At 40.4% G+C, this 17,309-nt stretch overlaps 1 protein-coding gene across 1 annotated transcript in view; it reads right to left on the bottom strand.

Annotated features, from left to right (window-relative positions):
• PRTG (protogenin) overlaps window positions 1–17,309 on the bottom strand; it is a 76,270-nt gene that overhangs the window by 20,026 nt on the left and 38,935 nt on the right. The window contains 2 exon segments of the mRNA XM_040077493.1: window positions 15,746–15,934; window positions 16,841–17,146. Coding sequence (XP_039933427.1) covers window positions 15,746–15,934; window positions 16,841–17,146 — 495 coding nt within the window.

The raw sequence follows: 17,309 nt of genomic DNA, 5'->3' as shown, positions 1-17,309 counted from the left end.
TTGATCTTTTGTGCTCGTCTTTTCTTCTGAGAGACCTTTTCTTTTGTTGCTGCCCAGTGGAAAGCACATAGCTCATTGGTCCTGCTTTGAAAGATGAGAGCACTGCCCCTCAGTCCACCCCTCCAAGCACAATCACTTTAATGGAATTATGTAGAGAGGCCATCTCTGGAAGAAGAAAGGGAGGGCGAGGGGGGAGGGAGAGAGTGTCCGAAGGAGCCAGCAGAGCTGTAATTACCCCGGTTACCAACACACACATGTCCGCTGAGAATCCATGCAGCGATCCAAACAGGATGTGCCACCCCGCACAACAGGTTCCCTCACGCACAGCAGCGAGCCGTGCACAAGGGACACGGGGCTGTCAGTGAATCAAACATCACAACAGCGGCTCAGGAGAAGGGAAAAGAAACAACCCACACAGAAATGCTGCTACAAACGCCTTGAAACAGGAACATACTGTGAAAGGTCTTTTCTGTGAGATGCAAGAGGCTGAAAAGATGATCTCCCCAGTGGAGACCAATATTTCTGGGTTGCGGATAGGAAGAAAGTTTAGACAATTTGCCTGGCCTTCATGCTAAGAGGAATGCTTCCAGAAGATACACCTAAACACAACGCAATAAGCACTTTACCAAATTCGGTTTAACATTTGCTTTGGTACCGAGCTCTATCATACACGTGCGCTGACTGCCTGACATCCAGCATCACCTTACAAACAACACATTTGCACACAATGACAAAGGCAATCTGTTCACAGCCCCCAAACTTTTCCCTGGAGCTATGATATAAATTTTCTTTCAGAACCAACATTTTCTGCTGCTCTGTCATGGACTCCCCGTGCCATTTTGACCCTTTTGTGCAGCAAAATGAAAACACTATCTATCATTACTTGCACCACAGCGACTTTGTAGGAGGTGCACGGTTTCATTGCAAAAACATCTGTGGTCTGGTGACTCAGATGTCAAGCCTTAAGGTCTGCGCTGTTGCAAGCATGACTGCAAGATGCAAAAGTTTTAGGCAGAGCAACTAAAAATCAGTCTGGCTCTTTCGTCCTTCAGAGGGTAACAAGGAACTGCACTAACACATGTTCAGCTTGTTAGGTGCCAAACAAGTCAATCATGGCAGGAAAACAAACAACACATGTGAGGGGAAGCCACCATTATATTTTTCTTAAGGCAGATATTGTCTGCTTGGGCTCGATCCAGCTGCATGGATAATTAGGACCCAAACTCCAGCAGGATGTTCTGTTATTGCAGGTGTCACAGCCCTGTTCCGCTCACAGGGCTCCCTCTCTCTGCTGGGACAGACAGCAGGCAGGACAGACAGACACCCACCTGCACCCACCCACGGCCTCGGGGGCATGCCAGCTGTGGGCACTGACATACAGACTGTCTGCAGGTGTAAATAAAGCAGCCTCGTAAGGAAGCTCAAAATTTGGCACTTACTGTTTGAATACGGGACAAGGGAGGAAAGCTAACCTAGACAGCTGACAAATTTTATAGTGAAATTGCTAAACTGACCCATTTGTCATGAGCTGCCAGCTAGACTGATACATTTACTGCTAATATTACAGCTGTCATACTTCAATTGCTAAAGTTAAATCCAGATGCATTTAATAATTTAAAAAAAAAAAAGGCTGGCATTGAGCTTTCTCTTCTACACTACTTTTAATATAAATTATTCATTGAAAATCCATCCTATAATGCTAAATATTTTCCAATTACACATGTTAGTAAACAGGAAGCAGAGAAGGAAGACATCTAACAATCTAACAGTTCTTGTAAAGAGCTCCTCTCAAATGCCTTAGCTGAGCAGGTCATTTCACCTGGAGTGTGATGGCACGAGGACACAGGGCTCTGTTTCCTCAGCTGTGAAATGCATTGCAGGATCTCTCCCATACATGAACATGTCTGTTACTTCACCCTCCCCATGCTCTTAGAGGCCTCATTCCCTTCAGTGTCTCTGACTGGTTTCATATCTTTGACATTTAGCAAGGGTATTCATTTTAATTACACTTAGATTATGCTGAACCACCTCCCTAATGGTTTGGCACAGCAGTGTTATTTCTAGCCATTACATTTTCATAAAGCACATCCCAAACTTCTAAAACATGCCCTAAAGAAAACTTCCATTTGTAATGACAATAGAAATATCCAGGATCCTACAAACTTCCTTGGCTCTAATATTCACCACTGTTATATCCAATGGCACATTGGCATGAGCTATTCATAATGAGTTTTGTGATACGAATCTGCACAGAAACGTTTATTAAAAGAACACAGTAAATGACAGCTTGTCACCAGGCAATGAAGCCTGATGTACTACATACTTACACTCATTTTTAAGTGTTCTCAGTATGCTGAAATTTGCTGAAAATACCCATCTCGAAGGCCAGGACAATCTGCTTCTCTGTAGAAATTATAATAACTTTTCATCTCCACATTGGTTCCTCCCAAAACAGTATTTCAGTGACATCTTGTGTTCATCTCTTTCCAGGCCAAGACTCTGCTCTTCTAAGATAATTTATCAGGAGGATTACTCAGTCTGTATTAGTGGCAGCAGCTGTGCAAGTTAATGATGCTGTTGCTTTTAGTTAAATAGATGTTAATGGTTTATTTGAAGACTATTTAATTAAGACCAAGTTTCTGAAACAGCAACTCTTGAAAGCACCACAGACAAATCTTGCAGGTGGTGTCAAAGAGGTCAACATGTGCAATCTGAATTTGGACCTAATACTCTCAGGAGCTCAAATCCTTTATTCAGTGACCTGTAGACAAAGATGCTTAATGTCCACACAAAGAAACATCTAAATAAGAAGAGTGGCCTGAAACATTTCAGGCTTCCTCAAACTTTTTAAAATCTTTTGCACTTCTGGCTGACAACACAGGTTCTATTTATTTTATACTTTGTGGTATTTAATAAAGAAAAAAGTGTATTTTTCCCCACGTGGAAATGGGTTACAATACTACATGTTCTTAATATAGATAGTACTTACTAAAGGTAAAAACTATTGTACTTTAAAGGATGCTCAGAATACCAGTAAAGACATGGAAAAGAAAATATACCTCTGCAGAGACTGCAGCAGAATTTTAGTGATTGTGTCCTTTTCTTATATCTGTGAAGTATTTTCCATAATTACATACATGAGAATTCATTCCGGTTTAAATTTTTCCTTCAAAATGTTTAACTTTGTTTGTAATAAGCAAAATCACTTTTCACAGGAAGCAATGCTACTGTTGTCCAGATGTTTGAACACAGACAAGTCATAATTTAAATCTTCTGCCTTACCTACTGTATTATTTAATAGTTTTGTGAAGAACAAGCATTTAACATGTCAAACATTGTATTAACAAACTGAAAAGCTACAGAGCAAGAGTGGGATACCATTCATAATAAAAGTTATTTTTGTTAACTTTTCTAATGCATTCAAAGTTTAAATTTAACCTATATCAATATCTTCATTGAAAAAAGGAGAAGAAAATTATCTTGATGTAATCCCTCTGCATATGAAGTTTATACAACACTTAGAAAGGGGAAAGCAGTCTGACTGATTGATTGCTGAAGTAAAATAAACACACAGCTACTTAACTCTTAGCTAGCTGTCTCCCTCTGTACAATTAAAAGGGTTTCCCATCATCAATTCAGTTGCACAAATGCTCCGTGGAGCCTGCAGTTTGAAGAGCATTTTAAAGCAGCATTAGCAGTGCTGCTGCTGAAAGAAGCCAGCCTGCTCCCCTCACCCTTCAGCCACTCACCCCTGCCACTGCCTTCCTCTGCCACTTCCCACCGCGTCCCTGTGCCCCGACACAAGCGTCAGAGGTGTGCAAGCACAGAGAGCAGCAGCACCAACTCACAGAGACAGGTACACAAGGAATGGGAGGTGTTTCCTTCTAAAAGTGCCGGTCTTTGCCACTTTATTGTGTTTTGAGTTGCACTTGGATGAATTCTGAGAGCTAAACAACATCCCAAGGCAGCAGAGGGAGCCCCAGCAGCTGGTCAGGACTCAGCACAGCCACCATGAGTCTGCGTTGTTTTATACAGCCCGGTCAATCTGTGACCCTCAGACCTACCCAAAAATCTCCACTGATCCCAGAGCTGTGTTATGAGTGTATTAACAAAAGACATTTCCCTCAAGGGGGAGCTGTTATCTAATAGACAGAAAAAGCTGGAAAGTTGGATATTTACAGCTCAGCTCTGCCATTGACTGCAGGGGTACCATTATCACACTCAGCTTAAACCATCAGTACCCGAGCAGTCCATGAAAATGTCCCTCTCTTCCTTGTGTTCCAGGCACCCAGTGTGTAACACGGGACAGCGAACACTCAGTCACCTGTAAAACCCATGGGAATGCTTACAAACTGCTGGAAGAACACAGCATGTGCTCTTAGCACAGACAGATGAACAGGTGTTATTAGAAAAGTGGAAATAAGAATAACTGCCTAAAGTGGATGCTCCAGGCTGAGTGTTTCAGCTGCCCTGCACAGGGGCACAAGAAACAACACAGGCTCTGAGGTCCCACTGGCAGACTCCTCCAGGCTCCAGCAAGGGGGAAGATGACCCTTGAGAGACAGATCTTCCAAGAGGGAGGCTGAAAGGAAAGAGGGAGGTGGAGGCACTGCTGGCCCAGCTGGAGTACCATGGACTCGTGCCTGAGTCTGAATCACACCGAGCAGCTCACTTTTCTGTCCTACAGATTGACTATGCTTTGCTGCTTTTCTTCAGGTATTTGACTGGGTTGGCTGGAAGCAAGATCTGGCTGTCAGTTCTGAAGAAGGATGAACATCACTGCCTATTTGACAGTGACACCAAACACAGCCCATGTGTGCCTGTCTACCCTGCCTGGATAACACACAGACTTTATATATCCAAGCCACCTCTGAGAAAAGTTTTCCAGAACGAACAAGCGGCAGGGAGTGCTACAGAGAGAGATTTCCAAGGCAAGTGATTGTCACCAAGGCAACAAGGGCTGATGGGAAACTATGAGAGATTAAATAAAGGCAGGTGAGAAGCTGTAAGAAGGCAGCCAAGACACGAAGAGAGGAAAAAAAGGACAAATTAAGGCCATTAGCAATTTTCACAAAAATAACAATGAATACAAAGTTCTAACACAGTAAAAGGTATGCCTGTGATGGAGAAGTGCTGGGCTAGACTAAGACAAAAAGAATCAAAAAGCCATCCTATTTTTCTCCCAGCCGTGTCTATATACACATGCAAATACAGACACACACACAGGAGCTGGGCAGCCGGCTGTGAGCACAGCCCTCCCTGCACCTTGAATATACAAGGGAGAAAGCTGGTAAATGGACACAAGGCACACTACTGCAGCATCTACCCATCTGTCTCTCTTTTCCCATATACACCATCCCACCTACCACCCCAAAACATCTCCAGTTCAACTACCTTTAAAAACCCCCACATTGTCAAGGTGTATTTGCATACAGGGTTTTGTACGCTCCCCCTTTGTCTGAGTATACAAAAGTGTCAGTTGTACAAAGACCCCCAGCACACACGACTGGATGCCACAAGAGGCAGAAAACTCAAGCCTTTCAAAGATCTACCCAAGAGGATCAGAATGATTTCCTTGTCCTGGCATCTACAAGCACTTGCAGTAAGAAGTGGTTTTGTTCTGTAATGATAACCAGCTTGAACAGGGGCACAATATTCAGCTATGATAAAGGTAACGAAAACACTGTGAAAGTGAGTATAAATGATGAAATACACTTTTAATCAAGTCTTATTTATGCTAAAACTTTTTCCTAGATTAGAAAACAAAACAAAAGGAAAAACAAAAAACAAAACAAAACAAACACCAAAAAAAAGCAAACAAAAAAACCCCCACCACCTTAAAATCCCAGATTTGAAAGAGACATTTTACAGCAAGAGGGGCTTCTTCCAACACAAGATTTTTTTTTTTTCCGCACTTCCTGCACCCCCCCCTTCATTTGCCACAAAAGTGTGACTCCGTGAAGCCTGAAAAAAACAAACATGCACTTTTTCGCAGTTGCATCTTTCCCCAAAATTGAAAAAATGCTTCTGTTAGCAATAATGCCTTCATGGCAAATATATAACCAAGGTGTTACTCAAGGCAGGGAAGCTATCAGAAAATAGCTTAGCTTTAGAAGTGCATTTACTTACCACTAACACAGAAATTACAGAGATCCCCTATTATTACCTTTCCCATACAACTACAACTGGTAACATGACCCCCACCCCCCCCCCCCCAAAAAAAAAAAAAAAAAGTTAATGGAAAAAAGCTTCAGGATGAATTAAATTAAGTTTTGGATCACAACATCTGGATTAGTGTTTAACAACAGAAGAAAATAATAAATAAAAAAGGGAAAAAAAATTAAGAAATGTAACTAGTCCTGTACAGCAAATGTTTTCTTCTGTCCACTCTGAAATCTCTTTCATGTGCTAATGGTGGCATTTTTTTAAACTCTTCCCCTTTGACTTACTCAGACCTTTAAGGACCTCACACATCTAATGGTTCCTCACATTCACCAAGAACAATCAAGAGAGGTCTGGGGGTTGACATGCAGTATGATTAATGGACAATGTTGATTTAATTTCCTATAACAGGAGTTTTCTCTAAGCTTTCTCCAAGGAGCAGTTTCTTTGCAATCCAGGACTTAAGTATTTTACTAATGAAGACCAATAAATAGCAAATTAAATAATGCTGTCTCCCAGAGACAAATCCTCTCATTCCAGGGAAAAAAAGGAGGAAAAAACCTCACCCACCATATTTAAAGTCCTGTTTAAATCTAAAAAGGGTTGTGCAGCAGGAATGTACACAGTAGTTTGGATTCCTGGGGTCCTTTTGTTTGGTTTATTTTGTTGTTTTGTTTAAGAAACTTTTTCACTTATCTGGTCCTTCCTGCCATCATCTGCTTGCTCATTTTTAGCTTCAACCAGGGGGTATACATTTAACTTAATTTCCCGTTTCAAGAAATTAAGTCTTTATTTAGTGGTCACTTTTACTTTACATCTATCAAAACGTATTTATTACATATTCATTGCAATGCTTAAAAACATTTTGGAGTTTCTTAACTTGAAGTTATTTATTACATTCTTATTGTAAGGAGTGATAAATATGTCCTTTCACGAAGCCAATTTTAGCCTTCAGCTCCAGCAAATGAACAACGCAACACTATTTGCATGCATCCTAACTGTTACTCAATCAACATGACACAATCTCCCAACTGAATTCCCACACAGGTTTAGCTCTAAATAGTGGAATTCCTACCTCAGGAACGCAGAGCAGCAGAGAGCATTTCCTGCAAGATTCTAACAGTTTTCCCACCATCAAAAAGTTTGCCTTTAAATAACCTGAAAACAACTTTTGCTTCACTACAGGCTGGCAAGTTATTTTGCCAAAGTGCAAAAAATCTCCTCCTCCTGCTTTGAAGTACCCTTGATTCCAGTTCTTTGAGTTTTGACAGAATTAATCTAATCCCCTGAGAAAAACATGCATGCGACTCAGTTATGGGGACAGTTGATAAAAAGACAGAAGTCGCAAAAATAGGCAAAACCCCTCCATGCTACTGGAGTGGGTCCTTGGAACATAAACTCTCCTGTTGGCTTAGCAAAGCCCGAGTCTTTACAGCACTCCCCTTAACATTGCTGCAAGGCATTGTCCCAAACAATGACACTTCCCTCATCCTGACAGCTCACAGTATCTCTTTAGAGCAGGGCTTAACTTGTCTCAGCACTCTTGATTTTGATTTTTTAAAGTACAGTACACTCAGTCTTACTCTGCACTGAGGATCTACTCCCTTGCCGTGCCCCTTTAAAGAGACACTAGCTTGGGAAGTTAAAAGTCAAGGCATGTTTAAATGAGGATGTCAAGTATTTGCCCAGATAACTGAGTTCAAACTGAACCAGAGCAGGTTCCAGAAGGTTGCAAAAAGAGAAATTAGACAGAAAAATCCTTCCAAACCACAATCTACCTGTTCATGAAAGATCTTAACTAAGAGAGCAAAAATCCATCTTTCTGTCCCAAGATTAAGTGCTTATCATGTGGACAAATTAATAAATTTCCATGAGTTTTAGAGCCATTCCATGACTCTGCAGTTGATTCAAAGAAAGCCCAGGGACTCCTCTTCATAAGGGTCTGTCATACATAGTATTTTAATCAACACCAAAGTTATGCTGCTAATGCAGGTGTTACAAACGTCACTATTCCAGAGCCTGCTGAAGTTGATTACTGGCCAAATTGGTAACCTAGAGAGGCTTGATAGTGTAATTTAAATTGGACAAATACATTAAAGTTAATTAAAGCCTTCCACTGGAAATGAACACATTTACTTTCAAAAAATAAAAAACATGGGCAGAAGTAACTGTGATGTGATTTAAAAAAAACCCATAAATCCAATTTCTTTAATAGAGGTAAATTTAAATTCTGACAGAAAACAGAGGACAAAGCAATCTTTGTTTAAGAACAAAAATTAAAGTGAAAATATGCAATGATGATACAAATCTGCAATATTGCACAATGCAAAACAAATAATGGCAGAACTACACAGGAAGGAAGGCATTACAGCTTTTTACAGATGTGTCACTTGAACTGCATCGAAGGTATGCAGCATTAGGAGCTGACAGTTAGCTGGCTGCTCCCCAGCAAATCTGCTCAGAACAAGCTGATATTTATCTGGGATTCCCACTCAGTCGTGTGCAAGAGTGCTTAAATAAAGCTTTGCCCAAGACACAGTTGATGCAATGGATGCCAGGCCAACGAGCTCCAACAAAGGGCCACAGAGTTCAACACCGGCTCCAGTTTTGCCCAGTAAGAACTCAATTTACAACCCTGGTGAATCAATTTTTCACCTAAACAGAGCAGTTTAGCATAAGGAAGGCATGAACCAAGCGGGTGAGTCTGGATTCGGCGTCTGGTCACCTCGTGTCAGTGTATTTGCACTGTGCAGCCTCCTGACATTGCCCCAGCACAGCCCAGCTGCACACAGACCAACAAGGACAGGGACACAGGACAGGGACTGGATGCCTCCGCTGCCTCTGCCACTCAGTCTGGTCTTCCACAAGCAGGGATGGTAAATCTGAACCCAGAGGGAGCTCTCTGCTACAAACAGACCTGGAGAAATTACTGCCACTGACACACACTGGAAACAAAACATGATGTGGCAGTTTGTAAATGACAACAAAACGCAGCTTGATCTCTGTTTACATTTACACCCTGTAAAATGCTATATGGCTCCTTACATAAAAGAGGTAAAAGCTTATCAAAGCAGCATTGGCTTTGATATCTTACAGGTAAAAAAGTTACAGGATAAAAAAGCTCCCTCCATTCTCTCTTCTAATCTATAATCTAACGTTCAAAACCTGAAAGGAAAAAAAAAAAAAAAAAAACCACAGAAAAAATGATATGCAGATATGCCATGTCTGCTTTTGGAAGACAGACTCATTTAGAGTGGTGACAGGTCTGTCTTTCATGATTATGGAGCAAGGAATGTGTCTCTTGTTTATTGATGTGCCATAGAAGCACTATCATCGCAGGACTAGGAAAGAGCTTGGGTTTGTTAACTGCAAATAGACATAATCTGCCACGGCTGGGAAAGAGAAAGGGGTCACAGTTAGCTGATTTTAAACGTACCCAGTTTACTTCTAGGGCTTTTGGGTTTATTCCTGTGCAATTTGACCGATTCCTCCTCCCCTCTCAGCAAATCCCTTATGTTTTAGCTGATAAGTAGTAGTAGCAAGGCTGTGACACACCATCAGGAGAATTGACAGATAAGAGGTTTAGTTTAGGGATGTAATCAGCATGAGTAAACACTAGACTGACCCAGCTGTAAACAGTGGAAATAAATGGTAATATTTGTCCTGGTCACCTACTGAGCTATTACACACTTTCCACTATGTAACAATGTAAATATAATGACTACAGTATATACAGCAGGCAGTGCAATCATCTGGTTTTCCAAGCAAGAAAACTGAGTTTTTAGTTGATCTTTTTTAAGAACTAAAGCAATTTCTGGTTATTTTTTTAACAGAACTGTCTTCTGTGCAAAATCAGCATTTCATTAGCTGTGGATGTCTGATCTTATACAAAATACCTCAAGCAGAAAGAAGTACATCTGTTATAATAAATTTTATTTTCTTGAATGCTATTTAAGAACAGTTAACAATGAAATTAAAAAAAAAAAAATTCTCAAGAAGGACCTGTGTTTCTTTCACATCACTTCATGAAACTGTAAGAATGCCTGGCTCCTTGAATTTGTATGGGAATTCCAAGCTAAATTTCCACAGTAGCTTAAAACAAAAAGAAATGCCAATTCCCATATACATAATTTTCAGTATTCTAGAACTGTCAGATACAAGCATGTGAATCTACATTTTGACACCAACATGGGATAAAACTGAAATTATAGCTCCAGCGTTCAGAAATAACTACATTAACACATGAAATGCACTTACAGTGTTCCTTCTCAATACTTCAGCATTTGTAGCTCTTAAGAAAGATAGAATCAACACTGTCAGAGATGCCATTAAGTTTTTAAAACTTACATTTTCCAGTACATTCATTTGCAATATGGTGCAAATGAAACTGCTGTGTGCTATGTGACCATCCTACCAACTGCCTTATGAAACTTTAAAGCACTTTAACAGAATCATTACAAGAGAAGCTTGGGTGACGTGCATCAGGCAGCTTAATTGGAGGAATTCTTTACACTGACTCTTCTTACACACCCTTATTCAATTTCTATAGACTGTTGAATGACCTTGTCATCTTTCCTGCCCTGGACTAAAGCTTAGCTACAGTCATGGCTGTAACACAATATAAATAGATCCCAGGGAAATTAAACAACTGAAGGCCAAGTCTCTGGGGGGATCCTAAGTGTAGTAGGTAGCTGGCTAATTCTTCAGCAGAAGCTCCCTTTCCAAAGGGGAGTGCCATGCAGGGTCACAAAATGTACCCTCGTGTCATTCAGACTTTGACAAATTCTTCACTTGGAAATATTGTCCGAGTCAAGGAACACTGGGAAATGCACTTTGCTTTATTTCTGCTCTCTGTAACTGGGAAGAAGCAGAACATAGAAGGGCTTTCGGATGGGGAAGCTTTTCTGATTAAGACCAAACTTTTTGGAGTACATCACACACATGTGTCTGACAGAATTTAATTGTTCTTCCAAAAGTACTAGATTGGGGCAGAGAAAAAAGCAAACAGGTAATGTAAAACCAGGGTAACAGGAGAAGTACCAGGGTTATTATGCACCTCATGTTAAACAGTTTAGATGACCCCAGCAGCACAGGAGAAGGTTTCCCAGAAAGAAAGCTCACAGCGTCTCCAAGCCTCTCAGGAATCATCAACCAATTTATTAGCTTAATGGTTTATTTTATAAAACCCTCCATTTCATGGCCATTCAGCACTTGGCAGCTTCTGCCCAGTGCCCCTGCAGCCCCAGGCCCTGGGGAGCATTGCTCCCAGCACAGGACACTCCTCTCCACAGGCTCTACTGGGGAGGGGCCTTCTCCAGGCCAAGGAACGTGGGCTTCCATGCTCAAGGCATTTTCACCAAAGCAAACAGACTGGTTCTTCCATCCCCTAAGGTGTCTGTGTGAGAGATGTTACTCTGATATCATCATGCAGCAAAAACAAAGGAGCACCTACAGAACCGTGCACACCCCTGCCAGCGTCTCCTGGCCTCAGGGTTTTGGGTGCATTTTCTGGGACCCTACGTCTGCGTGTCACCAAAGTGCAACTTCCTGAAACCCTCACGTAGCTGCCACCACCGAGGGTGGCACAGCTCCCACACAGCAGCCAGGGAGGAATGAATTAGCAGAGTGAATGAATTTCTGCTTTCCTCCCTCCCTCAGAGTACAGAAGGCTTGGAGGCTAAAGGCACACAAATGTGTTGCAACCACCTATCACCAGCAGCATTCATTTAATTAATTACCAGCACGATAAGAACTGAACAATGAAGTTCAGAGATTAAGATTTCCAGGCAGCTTGAAAAAAAACCAGTTCTCCTGTCACAGCATCAGAATTGATCACGCTTTCTTGGGTTTGCTAACCAAGCAGCTGAACTTGATTTTATCCTCCCAGATAAGCTTCAGATGGGTTCTTCTGAGTCACTGCCATCCTTGTATAAGCTCCAAATACAGTGAGCTCTGACAGGCTAACACTCCACTGAGCCCAGCTGTGATACCAACCTCATGGAGGCACAGATGCACATGATTTAAATACTCTTTGAAAAAAATAATCTGAACACACTTAAAGGTGGAGCTGAGCTTCTCTGGACACTGTCTTTGTTATAACTTGCAAGTTTTGCCAATCTCTCTCCTGTTGCACAGCGAGAAGGTTCCCCAACAAATTCTTCCACCAGCAAAACTCACTTCAACTTCTGAACACACATCCTGAATCATTACCTGTACCACCAGGCTTATCAAGTCTCACAGTGGAAGACTTTCTGTGAGGGAAAAATTTCTAGACCAGGAGGAAGCAATGAAGGAACTGAAAGAAGAGGCAAAAATGCATGGTATGCACCCAAGGGTCTGCTCCTGTGGCAAATTCAAGTAATAATGGAACTTTACACTGGACTAGGAAATGGCCTGCTCTTGAAAAATAAATGCAAAGACCTTTAACACAAACAAATGTCTATGTGAAACTGTGGATATTTGTTTTGAGAATAAACGATCAGATCATTTAATTCTATTTAGGAGGTGACTATCATGCTAAATAATCCAGTTTAAAAACACACACAAGTAACTGGGTAGACCTACACAGGAGAAAGAGAGGTCACTTCTCAGAAAACAAGGTATGAACCAACAAGAGACTAAAAATATGCAGCATAATATTCATATTGCTACATTCCATGTTTAATCATTGTAATCTACTGCACACTAGCATTGCTGATTTTGCTTTATCTATCATAATGATTCTTCCATCAAGAGTCCTGTAGATATTTGCAATCATTTACAGTAGTTATATCAAAGCTATCAACAACCAAGCAATCAACAGTGCTTGTAATAACAATGCTAATGTTCTCTCTGATTAGAGACAATCATGAACTCCCATTTTGTGATGCACTTTAATTGCCATGGGGCAAATGAAATGTCTTCTTTAAATACACATATCTTGCACAACTGGCATTTTTACCAGCATCTGCAGAAAGTTCCATGGACAGAGGGACTGACATTCTCTAAATGTCACTAGAAGTCTATCTGCAGTTCATTAACGATGCAAAAGAACAGGGAATGGTAGGGCAGCCGCAGGTCGTGACAAAGCCATGAAGAGGAAGAGTTTGGAAGTTATATAAATTCAGTGGCAACAGATACTGCATGAGACACTGCTCCTTCTTTGCCAATGGAAAGCACCTAAGACTGTGAGCATATTCTTTCAAAGCCTTCCCTTTTGACCATATTACCCAATACATGTTATACTAAAATCTTAACACACACCTTTCCCCTTCAAGTTCCACACTTGCAGTATGCTAATTCCTGTAGCTCATAATGAAGACATTTATTGTAAAGACTCTGTCAATAAATCAGTAGTTTAGTGTCCTCGTGAGAGACAAATGGATGACAGAAGATCAGTCCTCAAAGCCTCTGTCCAGTTCATGAAAAATCAGTTTACCAAAGTCACAAAACCCAGTGTGGTGGCTTGCCTTGTTTCACCTCAAATTGTACCAGGTAGGACCACTTCCTAATAACTAATATTTTTAAGTGCATAAATAAATAAAGGTACTGGTCCAAATTACTTAGATTACTCACAAGAAATAAAAAGAAATTGAACACATCACCTTCTTAACGTGCGGATGAGGCTACAGTCTTTGTGGATTTACACATTGCATACAATTCTACCTGCTATAATCAACACATGTGCAGCTGCCAGAGGCAGAAGACTGTTTTCTAATAAATAATTTGGCATGCACAAGTATTTCAAGCAGGCAGTTTGGCAAAGGGCACAGTATTCAGACAGGCACTACCACTACAAGAATTCTGTGTACTTTCCCAGCTGAAGTGTAAGTAATCATCTTAGCAGTGGAAAATCATGACTTAATCAATTTTCCTGAGCTGAGTATTTTGTAGCTGTAGTGATGAATGCCTTTTACTGTGAATGTTATAAAGAAACACAAACAAACAAAAACTGGCAAAGAAACTTAGGAAAACTCATATTTGATATACACTTCAAATAACTCAATATATCCCATTAAAAAAAAAAAATCACAAAAAACTACTCTTCAGTGAAACAAGCCTATGGCAGTACAAATTATGTAGATGTGAAAAAATATAAATTACAGCAATCAGAGTGTATGGAATGTATCATGTTTTGGTCACCATATTTAGATACTGAGAATCATGATAAAGAATAAACACTCAACACATCACATGCATCATGACTGAATGGTTAACTCAAGCACATGAACTCTCCCTTCTTGCAATTCAATCAACTGTGACCACGTCAAAGTAATTTCCAAACTCACTTTTCTTTCATTTTCTCATCTGCCTACATGCTTACTAAAAAGAAAATCCAACAAAACCACACACATTATATACATTTTAATATAATTCTGTAAAATAGTATTTTCATCTGAGGCATATTAGTGTACTGAGAAAATCCATATCACGCAGATCACATTGTTAATAAGTTTGCACATGTTTGAAATTACAGCTTTTTATTGCATAATAAGAAAAAGATTTATGCATTTCTGTCCTAGGACACACAGACACCACATCCTTTCTGTGCTCTCTAAAGCGCTCTTTTGTCTGGCAGCTCTGTTAAACAGTCAGCCACTGCCAGATGCTCTGGCTAGAAATGGTCACAGATGGTCAGTTGTCCAGTCAACAGACCAGAATACTCTTCTCAAATCTCCCCTAAAATTGTATCTCAGCTGTATGCAGCAGATGAGAATATTTGAGCATGGTTAGGAAGGCATTTGACCTAGTTAAGACTCCAGGTCAACTTTGCTAACTTAGTCAAGATTAATTCTCCACAATACCATCAAGCAAACCATCTCACCACACTTCAAACAGCAAGTGTCAAGTCCTATATTACTTTTGCTGATTATGTGATAGATTGCATCTTTTGATGAAAGAAACTCTCATTCATGTAAACAAAGTACCTTCTACCTGGGGATGATCCCAACACATCTGTGCTAATACACATTGCAAGAGCTACAGGAGGAAACAGAGTCAGGCAATCAGTGGAGAGACTCCAGTGGTAGGCAGCAAGCTCTGTGCCCTAATCTTCGTGCTCAGTCCTGCAAATATTTACCAGTACTCCTTAAAAATATTAACAGGATTGTAACATGCACAAGAGCTACTTGCTTCTATGTTGAACAAGCAGTGTTTGTCATGCAATATACCGGTTACAAAGGCTGCAAGTAAGACAGAAATTGGCTAAAAACAGTAGAGAAGAATCTTTGGTGTTTTGTATTAATCTTTCACTGTTTCTAGATCAGGCATAAACAGCAAAAATATGAAAAACATTCATATTAAAGTAAATATTAAAAAGACAGGTCATTTACTAGCAGTATTTACTAAGTTTTGTATCTTGTTAAAAGTAGTTGGGTGTCCTTCCAATTTATACAAGATTCACAAGATCCGGCTATCTAAGTGTTACGTAACGCATATTTTATGTGAGAATCATTCCCTCAGTGGCCTAACTCGAGATTGCAAAGCTTATTGTTGAGAAAATAGGTGGCCAAACCTAACTCTATTGCCTTACAGGCCTAGTGATTTAAGCTCTCTAAGGTGCCACTGTCTTCCAGAAGAGTTGACAAATATTTTGTACACTCACCCAAACCACTGACAGTATATTCCAGGTCACTGGCATCCAACAGAATGGGCCCGTTCTCCTGCTGCCCCTCTTCCTTGTAGTACAGCTTGTAGCCCTGGACAGCTGCAGTGTCCTCAGAGTCCTGCTGCCACTGCACTGTAATGGTTGTGCAGTTCATGGGCTCCAAACGCAGCTCGGGAGACTTCGGTGCTGGGGTTACAGAAATATACATATATATATATATATACATACATACATACATATATATATACACACACACACAAACAGTCTCATATTCTAGAAACAGCTATTTTCCATGCAAAAATCAGGATGTCCTTCAATCCAAACATCACTCCAGACTTTGTCTCCTCTAACTCATCTCTGTATTCATGTAATTATTTCTTTCTTATGATGACTGACTCCCTATAACCTAAATCAAATAACTTAATTTAGAATACAACGGAATAGAAACAGCCTTTAATTCTGCATCTTAATAAATAAATAAATAAGGTAGTTATTTTTAAGCAAAAATTAAAACATTCCAAAGATAATTACAAAGTTAATTCCTGTTTTAAAGTGAGCCAGAGCAAATATGATTAACAATACCATCACACTTCATCAAGTGTTAATAATTCACTATAGCAGTCAAAACTCAATTAAATGCAAAGCAGAAGGATGTAGACTGCAGCTAAGTTAAAAATTCAAATCTGCATCATTTTCAAGCTATTTGGGCAAAATTGAATGTGCTTCTGCATGACGTTACTAAATAATAATAAAATCCAAAGCTCAGTTATAACAAATTAGCTTCACATATCAAGTCAATTTGCATATTCAAAAGATACCTGCATTTTTTATAATACAGACATACGTACATCGACTCAGAGCCTTTATTAGCACATTACACTGCCAATGTGTAGTGTTCCAGTTTGCAGAAATGTATTTGACACTGAAAAAAAATGGTACAGAAAACTCTAGTTCGTGTTTTTGAGCTGCTCAGACGTTTTAACTTCTAGACTAATTTTCTTCTGTTCTATATAATTTGAAATAAAAAAGAAAATCTAAAAATCCAACAACCCTAGAAGCCACTGCTGTTCAGTGCAGTCTGTTAAGGATTACCTTTCACGCTTGTAGCTTTGGGAGTTCGGTGCGAGGTCCACAAAGACGCCTCTCCCCAGCCAATCCTCGTTGCAGCGGTGATACGAACCAAGTAGACACTGTCAGGCCTCAGGCCCTCGAGGAGATACTCATCTGAAGTGCCTGGAAGCTCCAGCACCTGGATTTTGGTCTCTGTGCTGAGGCGGAACGACAGACGGTACAGGACGACCTGGCCTCTCCTGTATTTTGCAGGAATTGGCAGCCAAGATATGAGAATATCTGTAGGACTCCTGCTCGTCAGACTGATTTCAGGAGCTCTCAAGGGAACTGAAAAAGCAAAGATAAAGCTTTTGAGCTCAGGGAAAGGACAGAAAATTCTCGTCTGATACCTCAGCCCACAATGAGATGCCAGTAACGTAAGACTAAATAATCCAACAAGTTCTGTAGATTCTTGTTTAAGGATAATTTGACGTTTCTCACCTCCTGCAAG

Source organism: Hirundo rustica, chromosome 13 (genome assembly GCF_015227805.2).
Source record: "Hirundo rustica isolate bHirRus1 chromosome 13, bHirRus1.pri.v3, whole genome shotgun sequence".
NCBI lineage: Eukaryota > Metazoa > Chordata > Aves > Passeriformes > Hirundinidae > Hirundo > Hirundo rustica.
This window is presented reverse-complemented; position numbering and strand designations above follow the sequence as displayed.